The sequence below is a fragment of the Arvicanthis niloticus genome, chromosome 16, assembly GCF_011762505.2.
Source record: "Arvicanthis niloticus isolate mArvNil1 chromosome 16, mArvNil1.pat.X, whole genome shotgun sequence".
NCBI classification, from domain to species: domain Eukaryota; kingdom Metazoa; phylum Chordata; class Mammalia; order Rodentia; family Muridae; genus Arvicanthis; species Arvicanthis niloticus.
In genome coordinates, this window is record NC_047673.1 from 36,696,141 (window position 1) to 36,717,485 (window position 21,345).

At 45.2% G+C, this 21,345-nt stretch overlaps 1 protein-coding gene across 4 annotated transcripts in view; it reads left to right on the forward strand.

Annotated features, from left to right (window-relative positions):
• Window positions 1-21,345, forward strand: part of Acsl1 (acyl-CoA synthetase long chain family member 1) — a 66,440-nt gene that overhangs the window by 24,107 nt on the left and 20,988 nt on the right. For all 4 annotated transcript variants that reach the window (XM_034520380.2, XM_034520383.2, XM_076914112.1 and 1 more), the window contains exons 3-7: window positions 10,883-11,000; window positions 14,524-14,588; window positions 18,172-18,273; window positions 20,431-20,530; window positions 20,727-20,905. In XM_034520380.2, the coding sequence (XP_034376271.1) occupies window positions 10,883-11,000; window positions 14,524-14,588; window positions 18,172-18,273; window positions 20,431-20,530; window positions 20,727-20,905 (564 nt within the window). The remainder of the gene's footprint in view (window positions 1-10,882; window positions 11,001-14,523; window positions 14,589-18,171; window positions 18,274-20,430; window positions 20,531-20,726; window positions 20,906-21,345) is intronic.

A 21,345-nucleotide genomic window follows, 5' to 3' on the forward strand; every position in this document is an offset into this window, starting at 1 on the left:
CCTCAAAGGTGAAAAGATGATGTCATCATACCTGGGCCTGGAGTTACAGATGGTTGTGAGCTGCCATGTCGATGTGGGAACTGAATTTGAGTCCCCCACAAGAACAGGAAATGTTCTTAACCACGGGTCCACCTCTCCAGCACCAAGTCTGTGTGTTTTTTGAGTTCCATCTTAGCATGAAGTGATTGCTTCTTATTAAAATAATTATATAAGTTCCCTGAAGAACAGTTTAAAAAAAATCACAGATAAACACTGAGACAGTTTTACTGGACAGTATATAAGAGTTCTGATTTCTCTCATTGCTTATAATAGATTCACATCTGAGTTTCAGAACTCAGAGATCTTATGAATAGATCTATGAAAGAACTTGCTTTGCTTTTTAAAAACTGAAATACAAAATTTTAAGTTTAAACGTACTCGGATCCCACTCATTCCTAAGCTGTGCTGACACCCAGCAACAGTCTGGGGGCTGTCTGTCAGGGCGAGTGTTGTTGTGCTGTTCCCCCTTTGAAAGCAAGTGAGTACCACTTGCTGGTGACATGCCTCCTCTCAGCTCACTGTCTCCATTCTATCAGCTTTACATAGATGCTAAGATGGAGGAGTCCACACGCTGGTTCAGATGCTGCTCGTGCCTGCCCACTCTGTCTACTAGCTCTGGGTTTTATAGCACCAACCTGTGGCCTTCTGTATAAGTTACATCTTAAAGTTTTCTATGACCACTCAGGGTGGTAGAGAGGATGTGAGTAGACCTACTGTGGACCCGTCAGGAAAGGCAATGCAGCTCTGGCAAATGGTTGTACTGAGGGCGGCTCAGTCAGGCTCTATTTCAAGAGCCCTGTCCCCGAATATGTGGTTACAGCTCACCTGTGAGCCTTGGCCAACTTCTCCCTTGGGCCAGGAAGAAGAATACCCACTTGTTGCAGACTGCTGCATCTGCTGCTCAGTTACTGTGAACAGACAAAAAAAAAAAAAGGTTTCCTGAGGGTGAGTTGTTTGTTTTAAACTGCTTTCGTACTTGATAGACAAGGTCTCTTATTTTCTTCACCTGCCCTTGCTAAGTTTGAGTTGCTTTCTGCCAGTGATACAGGAAATGGCTTTTTAGAGGGAACCAGCTTCATAAGTCCCCGAGGAATGCTGGCTTTTGTCTGACCATCAGTTTGAAGAAATGGAGTTTCCTCTGAACCTGATGAGAAGGACCTGGAAGATAGAGACACGACGGGCCTGATATCTCTTCTAACTTCCACACTTTATATCTGACAAACATAAGTAACACCCTTGTCTAGCACTGCTTAGAAGACATCCATCTGCCTGGCTTGTGATGTGTTCAGTGTTGGTTGGTTGTGTTAAAACAAAGGCTCTGGGGAGGAGAGTGGATTTCTATGTAAAGGAAGGTTAGGTTTCTCCAGGTAAGTAGGAAAGATCAGTGCCTGGAGCCTTGGGACTCAGGTGGAGGCTCTTTTGAAAATGAATATGTTAGGCCTGTGTGTTTAGCACTCAAGAGGCTGAGATAGGAGAATCACAACTCTGAGGGCAGCCTGGGCCACACATCGAGATCCTGTTAAAACAAAACAAGAAGCAAAGAAAGATAAATGATGGCTAGATTCTGAGGATGTAGATTGAAGAACTTAAGAATCCAGAGGCTGGATGTGTAGGAGAGCAGAGGAAATCACAGAGCTGTGAAATGCCAGTGCTTCTCTCTGTCTGTCCTGAACCTCCCCTTGACCCAGATTGGACACAGACATGGCTGGAGGGAAAGTTGGCCCACCTGTGAGGCTCAAAGGACTGGGGACATAATCTGCTGCAAAGTGCAGATGAGAAAGGTCTGTGGGAATCCCTGAATTATTGCAGTAGGCAGTGGAAAGAAGAGAGGTGTGGCGTTAGTATTGAGTGCATTGCCTGTCAAGATAGGTCAGGGAGCCTGTGACTACCACTAGGCATAAAGCACTTGAGTGGAAACTCGGGTTTGCTTTTTCTCCAGTTATTGAAATGAATAAATTGGAACAATTAAAACTTTATGCTTATAGGTCTTTAGCCTTTCTAAAACAGTTTTTAGACTATCAGAACTTACAGTGGAATTTGCTTCTGGTGACTGAACCACAGGCCGTAGCAGATTCATTGTATTGTCTCAGTTTGCTACTAGATGTGGGTTCAGGTTTGGATTCAAAGCTGCTAATAGCAGAGTGGGCTCCTTAACTCAAGTTGAATGACTTAGCTCCACAGTAAATGATACAAAATTCGGGATGCATGCTAGCTGGCCACCCCATACATCAAAACTTATACACTCATATGGCGGGCTGTGTGTGGCTAGTGACTCTTCTTAGCATGTTAATCGTATGTTCCAGAAAGTCTCATGCAGAGGGTGTCGCTTTTTCTGCAATCCCCCCTCCCCCCACTGAATCCAGTTGTCAGACTTACATTCATTCAGTAAGTACTTAATACATAATACCAGGGCAGGACAGGCTTCTGTGTGTGAAGTCTGTCCAGTGAGAGGGAATGCTCAGGGTCTTTCTGTCTGTGGCAGACGTCAAGTGCCGTTGTTAAAGTAAGAGTTCCTGTACACTCTGCAACATGGACCAGCCAACCTGGTTCATGTTTAGACATATCTGTGGAACATGTTACTCAGTGAGATCTCTCCATGTGGTTGCTGGGAGCGTTCTTCCACATACTCAGTCTTTGCCTGTGTATATGTGTAAAGGCCCACTTACAAACTGGCATAAGCAATCTCTTTAGCACAAGAGAGCAGGTCATTGACTTGTTCATTTTTATAAAAACATACTTACACCATACTTGTGGCAATAAAACAAGTCCAGACCTGTGAAGGTAATGATGGCAAAATTCCAAAGACGGGCCATGCTGGTTTCAACTGGAAAGCCTGTGACAAGCTCTGAGCCAGGGAGCTCCAGTTGAGGTGGACAGCATCAAATACTGCTGAAAGGTAGACAGCCAGGATCCTACATGAGTGGAAGCTGCTGTGGAACCAGATGGGGGTTGGATTGTGTGTCTGGCTATCTCCGACACAAGCCTGGAGGTCTGTGGAGATGTCAGAGCCACTCAGTTGTAAGACGAGCACAAGTGATTTTTAACAGAAGGGGAAGGGGTTGTGTACTGAGTGAAATGGAGTGGTATTAGGAAGCATGGTAGCATATGGTTATTTCTGCAGCTGTTTATAAATATGACATAATAAATTCTGCTCTGCAGTCATTTGTAGATGTAAACTAATTCTCACCTCTGTGGAGTGTTGGGACAGAGAGCAGTTAGTAGACATGTGTGGGGCTGGAGGCTTCAGGAGGACACGAGGCTTCAGAAGAAGTCCTTGGTACGATGAGACTCTGGTTTCTCTCTGTCATTGTCTGCGAGCCCTGTTCTCAGGCCACCACTTTCATTGACTTAACCATTTGTCACTGCAGGGGCCTGCTCACAATTTCCCATGGCCTGTTCTTTCCTGGTCTTGGTTGTGAAATAATTGTACAAGTGATCAAATAAAGATGAGCCAAGGTTTGCTCTCACACCAACCCAGAGAATCTGTGAACACATTTTCCTGAAGGGCGTTTCGGCATCTGGCAGTGTCGTCAGCAGGCAGTCTTCACGAGACTGTAGAGACAGCAGGGATAAGAGGGGAAGGAAGCGTGCTTAGTTAGCGTGCTTCTGATCACGGAGATGTTTCTGGAAGTCTGTAGGCGTTGGTGTTTCCATGCCTTTAGGTAACGTTAGCACCTTTCTCAAAACTTAACAGGCTTCCTAATAAAGTGTGAAAACCTTTCTGAATCCTGTTTTCTCATACCCATCCGACCTGAGTTTAAGGTGTTTGTATGAGCAGTCTGCTGACTTTGGAATACACACAGCTAAGCCTGGGGCTTTGAATTAGGAGGGAGGAGGAAAGGTCTGGCTGGTAATGAGCAGTGAGCTGGGGGCTCTGTGGGTGAAGGTAGAGATGCCTAGGAACTCAGGGCAGATCTCCTGATCTTCACACCAACACTAGGCTGCAGAGGGATTAGGCAGATGTCTTAGGAAAGAAAGCAGTTGATTATTAGTGTTCAAAAAAACTACATGTTGGGGCTGGAAAGATGGCTCAGTGGTTAAGAGTGCTTGCTGTTCTTACAGAAGATTGGGTTCCAGTTCCCAGTAACCATATGGTGGCTCAAAGCCATGTGTAGATACACTCATACACATAAAAATAAATAAATAAACCCCAAATAACAATTTATATAAAATATATGTGTATTTATGTATGTATATATGTATGTGTATATATTGTATGTATGTATATGTTGTATGTATGTATGTATATGTTATATGTATGTATGTATGTATATGTTGTATGTATGTATATATGTATCCCTGCATATGGCAATGTTGCTGAGTTCTCTATAACCAAGAAAAGTGAGTTAATTCCATAGAAATATGATCAGCTGTGTCTGAAACCATGTTATTTTGTACAAATGATGCTACCTGCTATAGGCTTCATTAGACAAGAGACATATGTACATTGAAGTGACAGAAATAATTTCTGTAATTTTGAAGTTATAAAATAGCACCCCCCCCCAAACGGGGCTAACAGGTGCCAAATGAAAAAGTGACAGTTATCACCAGTCTGTGTTTCCCGACAAATATTTCTAGTGTACACCAGCATCCGAATAGTGGAGTCACATGAGGTAGGACTTGGCACTGTGGTCCCGTTTGGCCAGGCAGAGGTGAAGCCGAGTGCCTTGTGTGCTCTGCATGGCTAGACAGAGTTGTTCTTTTGCCAGAGCAGTGTGCACTGAGTTTTCTTCTTGTGATACTTGTTCATGTGCTATCTCCACCTCCAATTTCTCCTAAACAGATCCTCTGACTGGGATAGTGGGTCGCACAGGAAATTAGCAAGTGGAGAATTAACTGGGTCTGAAAAGCATTGAGGGCTTTGAGGATTAAAGGGTGGTATTTGTCTGGACCCTGTCTGCTCAAGCATGAAGGGAACGACATGGCTATGTCTGGAGGAGCCTGCTTGGAGAACCCTGCACTAGGCTAGCTGGATCTGATGTCTTGCTTTACGGCCTTGTGAATAGGAAGGGAGAAGAGAGGGCATCAGCAAGCCCGTCCTTACTGAGAGGTAGCAGGCTGTGAGAGGCTCCATCCATACTCCCTCTGCTAGTGGAAATCCAGCAGTGATTGTGGGTGACACTTCTGACCCGTATTTCCTCTGGGAGTAAAGATCAAGGGTGGTTTTCTAGTTAAACAATAAGCATGACCCTGGCCCTGCAGCCTCTGTCCCTCACCTGGTGAGATAGTTTAGGGATGTTGTTTAAATACTTTGTCCATTATCGGTCAGAGGTCACTGGAGCATGGGCCTTAAGAGACCTCATGAGTGTCAAGACCTGGTGTTGCTGAAAAGGAGTTTTAATCCTGAAAAGAAATGGGGTAGGCTGGGCAGGGAAGCCACATGTCAAGTGGCAAATGTCAGGTGTAATGCTGGGAGAGAGGACCTCGGGGAAGAGAGCAGAGGCGCAGCCCTCCACTGCCAGGACTGTGCTCCCTGCACTACCATTCCCTGGGGTGGATTGAGCGTTAGCATCCAAGCCTTTGAGCTTCTTCTCTTCTTTCTGAGAAGTTACTTGGGTCCCCCATCCTTCCTTCTTTTTTCTCTTCCCTTTGGTTTCCCTCTTTCCCTAGGTCACTCTTTATTTAGGGTCCTGTAGATACATACCCATTTTATAGATTGAGACGAAGGAAGCCGCAATGCAAAGTTGGAGCATTTCTACGAATAAGAAATCCTCAGAGACATACTGTGCTATACTTTAGATATCAGGGTAGGTTAGAATAACCCACTCATTATCTTGGGGGGACTTTGTCAGCCTTGTCAAACACTGGCGAGAGCTCTAGTCTCCAGAAGCCCCAAGACATAGATGTTTCCTGCTTTCCTGACCCTGCCTTCCCTCATTCCTGCCCTCAGGAGAATATGAGCTTTGATTTCTAATTTAGTGACCACAACTGTATTTACTAACTCAGTGTGTGGGAAGACTGATCTCAAAGGGACCTTAACCCTGTAGATGCTGGAGAATTTCCTGGTAACAAAGGCCTTGACTGTACTGCTTTAGATTCACCCGCTTTTGGTTTTAAACTTGGAAAGCCATATCCACATGGAAGCCGACCCATAATTCCCCCCTTACCCGCTTTCCAGTCTTGATTGATTAGGCTTTGCATAACGAGCCGGTTCTTGAGCACTGCCCAGTTCCTACCCCACCTTCTTTCTGCAGGTTCTATTAGAAGGGCCGCACTTACGACATTTCCCATTTCAGTAGCAGACTTCCTAGAAATATCTGCATGGACTTGGATAATCCCGTCATTAAAGGCTCTGTGTTCTAGCACTTATGGGCTCCGGCTGTTAGCTTCACAGTGCCGTCCTTCTTGCCGTAGACTTGTAAAACTGAGGTGGAGCATGCCCAGTGCTTACATGTAGCATTTTTACTCTGTAAGAAAGGGAACACTTCTGCCTATCCAAGATAATGATCTTCTTAGGGGAATCTGATCATCCATGGATGAATTTTAAAACTCAGTGCTTCCTGCCGTCTACTCCCCCTGCCCCATTTCAAAGTCCTCTTCTCCAGATCATAGCCTTCCCTTAAAACTGAAAGGCAGTGAGGCGGTTTGCCCAGTCTCACCTGCACTTTATACTCCATGTCTCTTCTTTGGCATCTCCTTACTGCTTCATTATCAAGCCTTTGCTAATTAGTTTAATTGCTAATAATTAGAATAATATAAATACCTTATCCTTGGGTTATGTTGTCAAGATGATGGCCTTCTTAGGAGCACAGTCAGCTTCTTCAGATTTGCATTGGTGGTTTATCTCCATCTTTCCCCAAGCCCTGAAGACTTAAGTAACGCTGAAAGCTTAAACCCAATTAGAGTTATTTAGCTAAAGGTTTGTTATGCAGTGACCCGCTAAAACGATGGATTTCCACCTTCTTAATGCTGCGACCCTCTAATGCATAATCCCAAACATAAAATTATTTCATTGCTATTTTGTAACTGTCATTTTGCTACTGTTCTGGATGGTATATACATATCTGATGACATGTCACCCCTGTGAAAAGTTTTTTTTGATCCCCAAAGGAATCACAGCCCAAAGGATGAGAACCTCTGCTCTAGAACAGTTTTGGGGGAGTTGGCAAGTAGACAAGGTTCTTCTGACTGGATGGGCATGCTTGTCACTAGCTAGCTAAACACTGTCTCTCAGACTTCCCCTGGACTCAATCTGGGATTCTATGCATTGATTCTTTCCCTTTTTTGTTAAATGGCAGATCTCATGTGACTCATGGCTCTTGTCCCCTCCCCACATAAATCCTTTTCTCTCTGTCCCTACCCACAGTGTTTCCTAACACCGTTTATACTTGTGGTGGGTTTCTTTCTGTAGTGCTGGCCTGGTCTTCACCATTCCCCTGCTTGGGACTTGTCTCTAGGATCCTGCTTCTCAGACTCTAGGGCTGGGCTTGGGTCCGGTGACCAGCCAACTTGTTGAAACCCTGATGGCCAATCCCACCCTCTGAGTTTTGGGTTCAGCCTTCATTATCCTTTCCCCAACAAATGCCAGTGTCTCCCCCAGTCTATAGTTTGTACACCTGGGCTCTGAGATGTAAGGAATATTAAATATGAGTCTTTTCTACTTTCTATCTTTTCCACCTTTTAAGACTTTTATGCAGATTTCTTAATCACCTCCTCAACCTGATAAAACCTTTGTTTACACAAAGGCCTCCTGCTGCACTCCAGGGATTTTATGACCAGACTAGCTAATCAAATAAGGCTGTGAGGTTGTCTCCCACCAATGGGGAAAGGACAAGTCACCACTACCAAGTGCATGTCCTGCCTCTGTGTTCCCCTTAGGAGTGTGACCACTTGGCCAAGAGTGAACTCTGCCTGTCTAGATACTTCGGTTGGAATGGCAGTCTCTTTCTTTAAGACCCAGAACTTATTTCTAACAAACACAAACCTGTTAAACCTGCCCCTCAGGGTCCACACCTACTCTTGTGTGTTCTTGTCTTTCCTTGTATTGTTTTGATTCACTAGGGTTCCTTGGAGGCTCTCTGGTCACTCAGGGACAAGATGTATTAGTTACTTCTGCACTGCAATGGCTACATCTGATACAGCTGCTGAAGGGAAGAAATACAAATGGCTTCACAGTCTCAAAACCTTGTCTTCACCAAGCAGGAAAGGCAATGGAGAGCATTCAGTTCACTGTGCTGCAGAGCTGTTCATGTTCCCACAGACAGGAAGCAGAGAGCCAGCCAGAAACCGGGAACCAGATACACCTTAAAACACTTACACCTGGTCGTCCACATCTGTCTACTAGGCCCCACCTTTTAAAGGTTCCACGTCTCTCTTAGAGTGACTAACTGGAGAACCCATCATCAAAGCTTGAGTCTGTGAGGTAACAGATCAGATTCAAACCATTGCATTCTACCCCTGGACCTCCGAAGGCTAATGACCATCTCATAACAGAAAATACATCTAATCCAATTTAGAGAGTCCCACAACCCACAGTTTGGTCACTGTCCAAAAAAATCCACATTCACAGTCTTCGCTGAGACCCATGCAGTCTTTTAGCTATGAGCTCCTAGGAAATACAAAAACTGTGTACTTCCAGTATGCAAGAATACAGAGTCAACACCCCCACCTGAAAGGGAGGGATGGTAACATAGTGGGGAGCTGGGGGTAGGCCCAAAGCCAGCAGGGCAAACATCAAATCCTATAACTGCAGTGGGAAGTCCTTCTCTTACACAAGTGCCTTGCACAGCTTCCATCCTGGGATGGCTCTCTTCTGTGCTTAAAGCTTTCCTTGGCAAGCATCTTGTCATCTCTAACATCCTGAAACTCTATTGGAACTTAGTCTTTACCTTCATAGCTTTATCTACAGACCTTGAGGGCTCCTTGCAGCAACTCTGACCCTTGTGAGCCTTGGCTGCAGTGGCCAATTTGTTCCATGGTGGGAGAACCTGGGAAAACGCTTCCCTATGGAGTTCTGTGCAGGTAAAGCACCTAGGGAGACTTTCTTTTAATGTTCCCAACAGCCTTCCAAAATGGCAGCACTGCCTGCTGAACAGGCATTGAAAACACAAGGCTTTTAGCTATGAGCACTTCTGATCCAAACCACAGCATGGGTCTCAGGCTCCAGTGCCTTGGTTCCATCCTCCAAACTGCTCCACTGAGAGCTGAGAGCTGCTCTGAGGATTGCAGATCTCACCGTTGCTTTTAAAGAGACAATATTGTATTGAGAGATGTTGTGAGTGGTTCCACGTCACTGTGACACTCTTGAGCAGAGTATCATGAGGACCTCCCCGTGGGCAGCGTGGACAGCCAGACTGCTTGCCCTTCACTTGGTGGGGAAAATGGGTTGGCTCAGGGGCAAGAGGTAGTAGTTTATGGTGCATGGCCTTTCTGCTCCCCCTATCCTCCACCCCCCACCCCCATCCCCTGCAGCCTCACCTCCTCTCATCTTCCTAGTTCCTTGTTTCTCATACCCTCTGTCCTCTCTTCTGAATCGTCCTTGGTCTTTTTTTTTTTCCTGCCTGACATAGACTTCTCACTAGGAAGCCTCAGTATTGTCTCTTCCCTGAGCCCTCAGCCCATCAACTCTGACTGCTCTTTGACCCCGCTTGCTAGTGGCGGTTTCCTGTTTTCTTTCATCAAACCTCAAGCCAGAGTGATCACTTCCACTTTTTGGACAATCCTTTCCTGTGGTACTGGAAGCTCTCATCTCATGGTCTCATTTCCCTCAAGGGTTTCCCCGGTGTTGTAAATGTGAAGGGCCCTCTTTGAAACGTGAAATAAGAAGTAGGCTCGAACCTTGAGCCCTTACCTACCAGTGTAGAAAGAATGTTTGAGGGGTTCCTGCAGCTATCTGGACCTCTTATATATCTGTACGGTCTTAGAGAGCTCAGCTCCTGCTGCTGCTTCAGGAGAATAAGAACTGACTCCCCATCCATGGTGGTTGTACATAGGCCCCAGCAGGTGGAGACAACTTAGCCGAAGGTGTTCAGCAGCAGATGCACACGCCTGTCCAAACTGCAATGAACACCTGGAAGGACCTGCATCTGCTCAGACTTACTCTATTCAGTGCCCGGTGCTTTTAACCCTGAGATGCCGCTGAAGGAGCCAAAGGTCCTAATGGGTTGCATTGCAGTTGGTAATGAGAGAGAACAGTAGCAGGGACCTCGGGGTAGGTGACTCACCGGAAGTGAAATTGAGGGGTCTCTAGTTTCCTCCCAAGCTGAGTAGGATGGCCCTGTGTTCTGTTGGTTGGTGCAGTTTGAGAACTATAAAGTATGTGCGGTGGGGGCATTTTTCTGTTGTCCTCGCTCTCTCTTTGGCTTTGTCTGGTAGGACAGGTACTTAGAAATTTGTGAGCAGCAGCAGCAGGCTCCTCCCTTCTCCCCCCTCATCCTCCTTTTCTTTCCTTTCAGTTTTCTTTCCCTAAGATTACATTCATGGCCATGTTGTCCTGGCCTTGATTCTCCAGTCGCCGTGGTTCTTGAGGGAATGGCTGACTTACATTATTTGCATATCAGTACTCCTTCCTTCAGCTGCTGGTCACTGCACAGCAGTCTGTATTTATTTTACATCTAACAAATAGAGATGGCAGTTATTGACGGTGTTAACGGTAAGTAAAATAGGCACAGGGGATCAGTTTTACAGTATCGTGACCATCGTTCATTACAGTGTGTGTACTTATTATCTACCCGAGAATTGCTAGGATGGAAGATTTGAGTTGCATGTATGATAAATAAATAACAAGCCTCGGGAAATACTGGCCTGTCGATTACTGTCATCTGACCACAACATGCACCTCTCTAAAGGCATCATGCCGTGGGCTTCTTGTTAACATCCTGTTCTTCCCTGTCTTTCTGAATAGGGCACTACTGACGGTGTTCGACGGTCAGCAGTCCTCGAGGATGACAAGCTCTTGGTGTACTACTACGATGATGTCAGAACCATGTACGATGGCTTCCAGAGGGGAATTCAGGTGTCAAGTAAGCGCATAGCTGTATCACTGTGACTGACACTTCATTGTTGCCTCTCATGAGAGATGAGCAGCCTTCCTTTCAGAAAGGGACATCTGCCAGTGTTTCACATACCCAGCACTGTTTGTGTTCTGTCTCCTATAATGTGTCCGGAAACAATCTCGAAGTTTATAGGACTCTCCAGATGTTCTCTGTCACCAAATGTGATATAGGGGCAATACATTCTATATTTAATGGAGAGTCATGTGTGCCAAGCTACAGTGTTTCCTCTAGTTGAAAGTAAAATGTTTTATTGTCCCTGACCTGTCATTTACTTACTGGGCCATTAACATTGGTATTTTAAGAGAAATACTGACTTTCCAGGGAAGAGAGAACCCTTGCTATCTATCCATCACCTGCCTCCGTTCCATTCTCTCTCCAGCCCCACACCTTGAATCAGCCCTCAAGTGAGCACATTGCCAGTCCTCCTTCACATCTTCATACACTCCGCCCGGCATCACAATCATGCCCTGGCCACTCCCTCTCAGTGGTGTTTTAACCCCGTTGGTTTCATGTCTCTGTAAACATCTTCCTAGTCTGACATTTCACTCCTGTCTCTGGTGGAGCGCCGTCCCCCTCTTCCTGTCAGCATGGAACCTCTGCCTTGGCAATAACTCCTTCACATGCAGAGGTGTTAGCCTGCCATGGCCTGCCTTTTGCTCTTGAGCCTGTACTCCTTGAGAACATGGCCTACCGCTTGCCCTTCCTGCAGCATTGACATAGAATCTGTCCACGCTGGGTACTCAGTATATTGTCTGTGAAGGAAGACACATTCTTTTTAAGGATTATTTTTGCTTTTCCTAGAGTCATCTATAGAAATAGATCTTTTTGGGTAGGAGAAGGTGGGGTTAGCCTTGGCTGTCCTGTAAGTCATTCACAGTAGACCAGGCTGACCTCAAACTCAAAGATCCACCTGCTTCTGCCTCCTCCTAAATGCTGGGATTAAAGGCGTTCACCACCACTGCCTAGCTTAGAAATAGATCTTAAGATCCACACTTTAGCTTCTATTTTTGCCACTGGTAGTGTGATTGCTATCTTACAGTCAAGAACTAGGGAGATTGCTTTCTCTCTGCCCCACAGTGAATGACTGCGCTGCAAGCAGTATGTGTGTACTCAAAGTACCTGCTATTTAATGCTTGACAGTGGTATAGTCCAATCACTCAGCCCACTGGGTTCAGACAAATATTCCTATAAAAGGCTCATTAGTCCCACTGTAATGAGAAAGCAACTTCCTTGTCTATCTGCTCATACATGAACTTTCTGAAGTTAGTATCAAGGTCTGAGTTTATTTATGACATGACAGTAAGTCTCCCCGAGAAGAGCAAGTCAGCCAGCATCAAGCTGCATGAAAGTGTGTGTTGTAATTTATACACAGCCTTTCCTCTGGCAGCAGAGAATGGGTTTATCCAGGAGTATGTGGCGTACACTGTACTTGTAACAGCTAGACAGCTTCTGCTCTGTTGTCACGTCTGATTGGAAAATGAGTGATCCTCAGTAAATCACAGGAGATTTCTTAACATGCTTTGATTGAAGGCAGCTGCTTTTATGTCAGTGTTTCTCTCTTTTTTCTTCAAGAAGCATTCAGCCCTAAATGTTATTGTCCTTAGGATATCTCAGGATTGAAATATTATGAGCCCAGCATTTTGAGTGGATGGTCAGAAGTTTGTTCAGTTAGCTGGAGAAGTTAGCCAAGAGATCTTTAAATTTAATTTTAAAACTAATTGTATGAGTATGTTTTACCTGTGTACCATTTACACAAAGTACCTACAGAAGCCATCTCTCTAACCCCCTTAAACCTAGTATTTTTAAGATGCACCTAGCTGTACATGAGTGCCACCTGGGAACACTTTTTAAAAAGTACTGAAACTTGCTCACAGTCATCCAGTTATATCTAAGGATTTTAGCAGTCGGGCCTGCGTATGCGTGCTGGTGCTCAAGCTGACAGTTGTAGAGCCAGGGTCAGTGTGCTGTGCCTGCCAGGAGCCAACACTAAATACCTTAGGCTTTAGGCTTCTGGGCCCCACAATCTGCATCTGCATCTGCATACATAGGCGAGTGAGTTAGTAAGGCTGTGTTCTACTAACGTGGCTTATGAAAACAGCCATTGGCTCATTGTGGCCTTGGGTACAGTTTGCCGGTCCTAGATCCTGAATAAAATGGCGTTGGTTCCTAAGGCTAAGGGGTCTCCCATCTGAGAAGCGGTGCCGATGACCTGCATACCCACCCAGCCTTGGTTATGCTTTTTTAGGTTGAAGGAGGTCTTGGAAGAAAGACTGTCAGGTCTGTTATTCCCAGCTGCTGACTGATACTTGAATCCACTTGATTGCCACACTTCTCTAAGCATAAACCTGGGTAGTAGGACCAGGCATGTCTAGGCTCCAGTGAAGCCACTCTCATCTTCCTTGCCAGTTCTCCCAGGTCCCCATATCAAATCAGAACACCTTCACCAATTCAAAAGTGGATTGGTGAACTTAGCCGTTCCTTCCCTTTCTCACTTTGGGGTGGGGGATAGCAAGTCATCAGGACTGGGGTGGGATGTAGGAAATGGCCAAGACAAGATATTATCCTTGAGGATATTTCCAATACTGCCAACACATTATAAGCACATCAAAGGATTAACCCAGTGATGAGCTCAGAGTCCTCAGGACTCGACTCCATCACTTCTCAAAAGCCTGTCCGCTGGCACCTACCCCCACCCCTGCTCCCAACACATGACCTGAGTTTTACTCCCAGTTGAAATGCTTGAAGCTTCCTCAGAAATTCTGCTGGCTGCTGCAGCAGTATCTGTGCACTCAGCCACTGGCCTGAAAGAAAAAGTCACAGGTTAAACATTCTTAGAAATCATGTTAACTGGGTGTGGTGATGCACACCTTTAGTCCTAAGCACTTGAGAGGCAGAGGCAGGTAGGTCTCTGTGAGTTTGAGGCCAGCCTGGTCTACAGAGTGAGTTCTAGGACAGCTAGAGTCCTAGAATAGAGAGACCTAGTCTCAAGCCAAAAACCACTGACAAAAAAGTTAGTCATTAATATTTACCTTTCTCCTGTACTTATCGCACCCCTTTCTGTTTAAGAAACAGAGCAATAGGGCTGGAGAGCTGGCTCAGTGGTTAAGAGCACTGACTCCTCTTCCAGAGGTCCTGAGTTCAATTCCCAGCAACCACATGGTGGCTCACAACCATCTGTAATAGGATCTGATGCCCTCATATGGGTGTCTGAAATCAGCTACAGTGTACTCATATACACAAAATAAATAAGTAAAATCTTTTTTAAAAAAAGAAGAAAAGAAAGAAAAAGAAACAGAACAAATAAACAAACATAAAAATCACTTCAAACCCCAGGGAGAAAAACATCTTTAATCTGAACTCAGCATTTCTAGTGTGAAGAGTAGAATTTTCTTAATATAGTGAGGAATAAGGAGAGGAACAAATAAATGACACAAGAGTAGGTTAAAGGTCAAGGCCGTCTTTATTTCATCTCTGTCTTTTCTTTTTGTAGACAATGGCCCTTGTTTAGGTTCTAGAAAGCCAAACCAGCCCTATGAGTGGATTTCCTACAAAGAGGTGAGTTCCCTGGCTTGTCGTGCCTGTGACCAAAATCTCAATGTAAGCTACTAATTGGAGGGGAGGTTGATTTGGACTCAGGTTTATGGGTGTTTAGTCCTGAAAGCCAGGCTGGCTCAGAAGCAGGACCAGTCTAAACCCTGTGGCCCTATAGTGCCAGCATGGCCCTGTGTCCAAAAGCTTCTGTCTTTTCCCTAAGTTCTACCACTAGCTAGGAGCCACGGGTTTAAACCGAAAAGCCCTCAGGAACCATTTCACACTCAAACTGCAAGACTAGCGCTGTAGGTTGCTCCAGCACACTGGTGAGTGATTGCTGCCTGCACTGGGAAATGTGCTGGGCTTTGGTAACTCCACTGAGCATCTGAGGAGAAGCAGAACAACATAGAAAATCTAGGGAAACTCTAGCTTACTTATAGATTAAAGCACTGTGCTGGCAACCTATATGGATCTAGGATGAAGTATGGTATTTCAGATAATTTCAGAAATTTTATAAATCTCCAGAAGCAAATGTTCCTTCCCTCCCTATCATAAGATGACTCGTCTTTGCCTGGGGGCTGCTTAGGAAACTTAGAAACCCCAGTGTGGAGTACCCCTATTTTATAGATGAGGAAAATACATATCTCGGAGAAGGTGTAATGTGCCCACGCTCACATAGTATGACTGCCATGGAAGAGGACCACAGCCTCTTCTGTGGGCGTGTCCACAGCCTCATCATGGGCATGTGCACAGCCTCTTCTGTGGGCGTGTCCACAGCCTCATCATGGGCATGTGCACAGCCTCTTCTGTGGGCGGGTCCACAGCCTCATCATGGGCATGTGCACAGCCTCTTCTGTGGGCAGGTCCACATCTTCTCATTGATCTCAAAACTGTCCTTGGCCCACTCTCCATGATGTGGCAGTTAACCTTTCAGCAGCCATAGGGAAGAGCATAGACGGTCAGAGGAGACTCCTGTCTGTCAGCATAAAGCTAAAGCTAGGTTCTGGATAGTCTTACACATGGCACTCACTCCCTTTGCTGCTCATTGGCGGCTGTGACTTGAAGTCACGGTTTGTGAGTAGTGGGTCACAGGGCAGGAAGGTGTCGCCTTTTCTTTTCATTATGGTCACACAGAATCAAAGCTGGCGTTGCTTTTCTGGTCTGGCCCAGAATGGGCAGGCACAGCTGCAAGTGCAGTTTAACTGCCTTCCTTTTCCTACACAGCTGTCCAGGAAATGGTTTTCTGTCCCTAGGCTCCCCTGATACTTGTTCTGGGGCCAGGTAATCCTGACACCCATGAACACAAACTGACTTTCTCCCTCTGTGTTCTCAGTAGCTGGCTTGTCTGAAGGTAGATATGGAGGGAGATGTCCTTTGGAGCCACAAACCCAGCCTGGGAGTAGCGCCTGTTAGAGCTCCTTGGGCTGACTGAGCCCTGTAGTTTTGCTTTTTCTGCCTCAGAGAGTACACAAGAATGCCCAGTGCTTTGCTTGAGTAACAGTTGTCTGTCTCTCAAGAGAGACAAGGGAGATGGGCTTGTAATACCTCGCCTGTGGAAAGACCCAGGAGCTCACGTGAGCCAAGAGGGATTTCCCTTTCTGTTTGGCTTTACCAAAGCCCAAACCAGTTTCTATCCGGTTTTTTTCATCTGTCAGTGCTAGCTCACACCTGTGCTCCCAGCACTGGGAAAACTGGGCCAGGAGGACCCTCCTGAGTTCCTGGCTGATTAGGTAAGTACTGAGCAGAGTCCAATCTAGGCTACAGAATGAGACCACCTCAAAACACCAAGGCAGTTGCTTCTGGAGTCTCTATAGCAAAACTGTGTAGGACACAGACAGTGTGTGACAGGCCCCACAGGCTCCCCTAGAGCTCTCTGCATTATTAGTTAGATTCCTAGGTCAGAAAAAAGAAGGCATCTGTTGCAGATTGGTGTTCAAGGCACACTGGGAATCCCTGAGGTTTTCTGAAGGTGTTGCCTAGTGAGTTGTGCAGTTCAGCCAGAGGCTTCTCGGAGGCTTGGCAGAGGATGATGCAGAGCTGGATTTAACTGAAGCCAACATTGGCTTTGTAGAGATCTTTATCTCGTTTTACTTTTTAATCACCTAACAAAACTGACTTTTAGGAAAGTAAGAATCTCTTTGCCATTTTTCTTAAAGAGCAAAATGGACCATCTTTCTAGAAACATAAATGTATGTGTGTTGCCCTAGCAAGCCCTGCAAACAACTCCAGACATTTCTCAATTTCCAGACTTGTGAATTAGTCAGGAATAGAAGGTGCTTTGCTGCTCTGCGGCCACCTGGCCTGTGGGGAACATGCTGCTTCCCTTAGGTAGGTCTGGGATGGCATCATGTACCAAAACCAATGGGATTCCTGGGAAGGAGAGGGGTGGCTGGTTTTCCTGTTGTCATGGATATACCTCATAAGTACTGTTGAGAGTAACGAACTCCACGTTTTAAGACATACAGGACTGGCAAGAGGGGAGCCATGGATACATATTCCTGTCTAAGTTTTGTGACTGTTTTTCTTGGGTATTATGTTGGTTTTCATCTACACCTTTGCTGCTTACCATTAAAACCAACACTGCCCTAGGCTTGGTGCATTTCTCATAGTTAGAATATTTGCCAGCTACCTACCTGTCCTTTTCGGGTGTTCTTGTGATTTACTTAGCCACCCAGCTGTGTTTTTTTGGAATTTTTATCTTTGCACATAAGGCCTTTAAAATTTTCCTCCTAAGATTGTATTATTTACCAAAAAGAAATTCTCAAGAATGGGATTGTAGAATTTAATAATAAAAGCTTAGTTTTAGCTGGGCCTGGTGACACATATCTTTAGTCCCGACACTTGGGAGGCAGAGGCAGGTGGATCTCTGTGTGTTTGAGGCCAGCCTGGTCTACAGAATAAGTTCTAGGACAGCCAGGACTACATAAAGAAACCTATCTCAGAAAGAAGCAAACAAATAAACAGAAAAAACCCTTAGTCTTGTTTTTTTTTTTTTTTTTTAAAGCTGTTTCTATATTTATACAAATGACAGGTTTTGAGGTGTTTGGTCAGTTTTCTAGTCTTTTATAAATGATCAAAGAAAAAAATCTAGCCAGGCCTGGTGATACCTGTCATTCCAGCAATTAGAGCTATAGGATTGTGAATCTGCAGCTAGTGTAAACCGGTTGAAGAAGTCAAGAAGTGGGGACGAGGTCTGTGTTAGAATGCTTGTCTAGAGTACATGAAGCCCTGGATTCTTCCCCAGCGCTGCAAACAAGCAATAATTCCCACCCCCAAAGAAAACACTATCTCTATCTTCTGTCATTTTGTAACACTGAAATAGAAACATACATATATAGGAAGCCCCTTGTACTCATCGGTGACCTGCAAACCCAGAATAATTTGCTTTGCAGAAGAAATCCTAGAGCCAGGTCCTTAACAAACACTGAGTTGTGGCGAGTAAAGCCTTGTGTTGTGTAAGCATATTTTAAGGAGGCTCAGCACCCCTTCCCTGTATAGCTCTGCTCCTGGCAGGGGAGACACATGCCAGAATGTCACCTGGTAAGCTTTTAAGATTCTTGCAGTAAGAATGTTGCTTTTTCCTAATTCGAGCCTCTCTTTGTTGAAGGTTGCAGAACTGGCTGAGTGCATAGGCTCTGGGCTGATCCAGAAGGGTTTCAAGGCTTCCTCAGAGCAGTTCATCGGCATCTTTTCTCAAAACAGACCTGAGGTATTAACCAAGAGGCGCTTACTGTGCTGGGTTTCCAGGGTCCTCCATGTTTCCCATGTGCAGCTGATGGGGACTAGGCTTTGTTTTCTAATTTCTGCTGGGTATATGGCTTTGTGATTTGTCTTAGTTCCAGGTATGAAAACGTGAACTGAGAATTTCTCTTAAACGTTCAAGAGAAAGAAAAATCATCTCCCCTTAATTTTTTTTTTTGTTTTGTTTTATTTTGATTTTTCTCAATTTGGGTCCTGAAACAAAATCTTAGAAAAAAAAATGTCAAATCAGAAGTTTCTTCTCTTCAAGGGTTACCTCTGAGATTGGATAAATAGGGCTAGTAAATCATTAATAATAAATTATAGCAGAGAAGCCTGGACATATTTTTGTTTAGTAGCAAACTCTTCTTCCTGAGAGGTCTGAGCCTATTTTGTGATCAAATTTCCAAACCTAAAATACTGTGAAATAGGCACTGTGAGCTGTTCTACTCATAGATATGCAGCTGTTGTCCAGCTGCAGAGGCTCACATGTAGTGCTTAAGAAAAGAGACTTGAGGGGCCAGAGAAGAGAGAAGGCTCAGTGGCTAAGAGCTTACACACTGCTCTTCCAGAGACCAGCACCCACATCAGGTGGCTCACAAATACTCGTAGCTCCAACTCCTCTGGTCTTACAGGCACCTACATACACACACACACACACACACACACACACACACACACACACACACTCTTACTTAAAAATAATTTAAAAAAAATAGACTTGAAATGGGGCATTTCTTTTAAAGTACTGCTAACTAGTTGTATCAGCAGTAGCTGCCTTGGAAAAATTCAAGTCCCAAACTTTTTTGTATCTGCTAATGTCCAGAATGGCACCTTGGTCCTCCTATCCTTGGGCTGGGTCCTGTTTTATAAGTCCTTCTAACCCTGGGTCTCATGTTCTGCAAAGAAGCATCACTGTCCACAGCTGTCCCCTACTTAGTCTCATGGGATGATTTGGTTTTCTTTTGGATCTCAGAAGCAGATCCAAACTTTTTTCATCAGTAGAATTTTTATTATCTACATAAACCACAAAACAAATCCTTCACTTCAGGCAATAGATTTGTGATGCTTTCTCTGAAATGTGTTATGTGTGGATACAGGAAAGGAACGTGGGGGCCCAGCCAAGGAGAGCTCCTGACTGAGTCTTAGAGGAAATCTTAAAAAAACAAAACAAGAACCCACAGGCACCTGGGTCCATGCCATGTGCCTATGACTCTGTGGCTCCTCTTTCATGGCAGCTGTACCCTTTTCTGTGCTGTGTTCAGCATCCTGTGGTGTCATTTGAAAAGTGCAGCTGAGATAAGGTCATGTCTTGAAGTTGAAGGGGACCCTGCCACGGGTGCCTGGGAGATCAGTCAGTTGCTAGGCAGCTGAGGTTAGTGGCAGGGTGTAACTGGTTACTATATCACTGCTGCCCTTGGTCACTTTACTACAGAGAATTTTTTTTTCAAGACAACTTTTTTATTTGATTGATAGGCCTTGTTCCCAGCCTATACTACACACTGCCATGGGCTTGACCTTCCTCAAACCTACAGTCTTGTGTCTTCCCAGATACTTTAGTTGTTCCACGTGGCCCATGGAATAGGCCAGACCCCGTAACACAGGCTCACTCTAGTCAACCCTAGTCCAGGCTTCTGTCCAGCCTGCTTGCCCACTGGCCTCCCAGCCCTGCATATCACAGTTCCTTGCTGTCCTCTCTCCCGGTCACCCCCATGCTCCAAATTTTGCCGTCTTCTATAGGATAAACATGAGTTTCTCCCCATCAAGGCATCTACAGCCATCTAGAAGCCATGCCACGCCCCCGATCGCCAAGCTAGCTGCTGTCTTACCCTGTGATGATCAATTCCTTGCATGCTTGCTTTAGTTCTTAAGGAAGGGCAGATTGTTGTATGCAAGCTTAAAGATTAATTCTTAAAGGGATAGAGGGAAAAGATTTCAAAAATAAGAAAAGGTTTAAAAGGAGGAGCAAGTCTCCGTTTGCTTTGAACTCTGCTGGAACCTGGTGCACGGTGGGAGGCAGATGTTAATTTTGCTACAGCGGATGCTTCTGATTTGACTCTCTGAGCATTCCCTTTGCAGTGATTCCAGGGAGACATCTCATTCTCTCTCTGTGACTTTTACCATGCAGTGGGTGATCATCGAGCAGGGATGCTTCTCTTACTCGATGGTGGTGGTTCCACTCTATGACACCCTTGGAGCCGACGCCATCACCTACATAGTGAACAAAGGTACGTCTTCGGTCTTTGTGCGATCATAGCCCTAGGTACAGGTTTAGATTTGGTGATTTTACATTTATATATCTGCTTGGAAGGGGACATTATGTGTAAATGCGCATCGCTCTGGCATGCTGGTATCTGTGTGTCTCATAGTACAGTCAAGCTTTTAGTGCCTACGGCTCATTCCTTGTTACCTCTTCATTTACAGCTGAACTCTCTGTGATTTTTGCTGACAAACCAGAAAAGGCCAAACTCTTACTAGAAGGTGTAGAAAATAAGTTAACACCATGCCTTAAAATCATAGTCATCATGGACTCCTACGGCAATGATCTGGTGGAACGAGGCAAGAGGTGTGGGGTGGAAATCATCAGCCTAAAAGCTCTGGAGGTGAGTCCTTCCACACGGCCCACGCCTCTGAAGGGTTGGATGTGGTTGCTACTGGTAACAGTGTCATCCCACTGCTGCTCAGCCACTTAAAGATACAGGTCAGAATTCCCATCTTTCCACTGGACCAAGATTAGGCTTGCATGCCGAGAGTTGCTTTGGATTTTGTTTTGCTTGGCTTCGTTTTTTAAAGCTGCTCTACCTCTGTAGCCAAGGCTGGTCTAAAACCTACTGTAGAGCTCAGAGAAGCCTTGAACTTGTAGCAATCTTTTCTTACCTTGGTCTCTCCAGTGCAGGGATCCCAGGAATGAATTGTCCTAGTTAAGTTTCTGTTGCTATGTTAAAATTCATGGCCAAAGCAACTAGGGGAGGAAAGGGTTTATGTGACCTACATGTCCTCATCACATTTCATTATGAAAGGACATCAGGGCAGGAGGGTCATG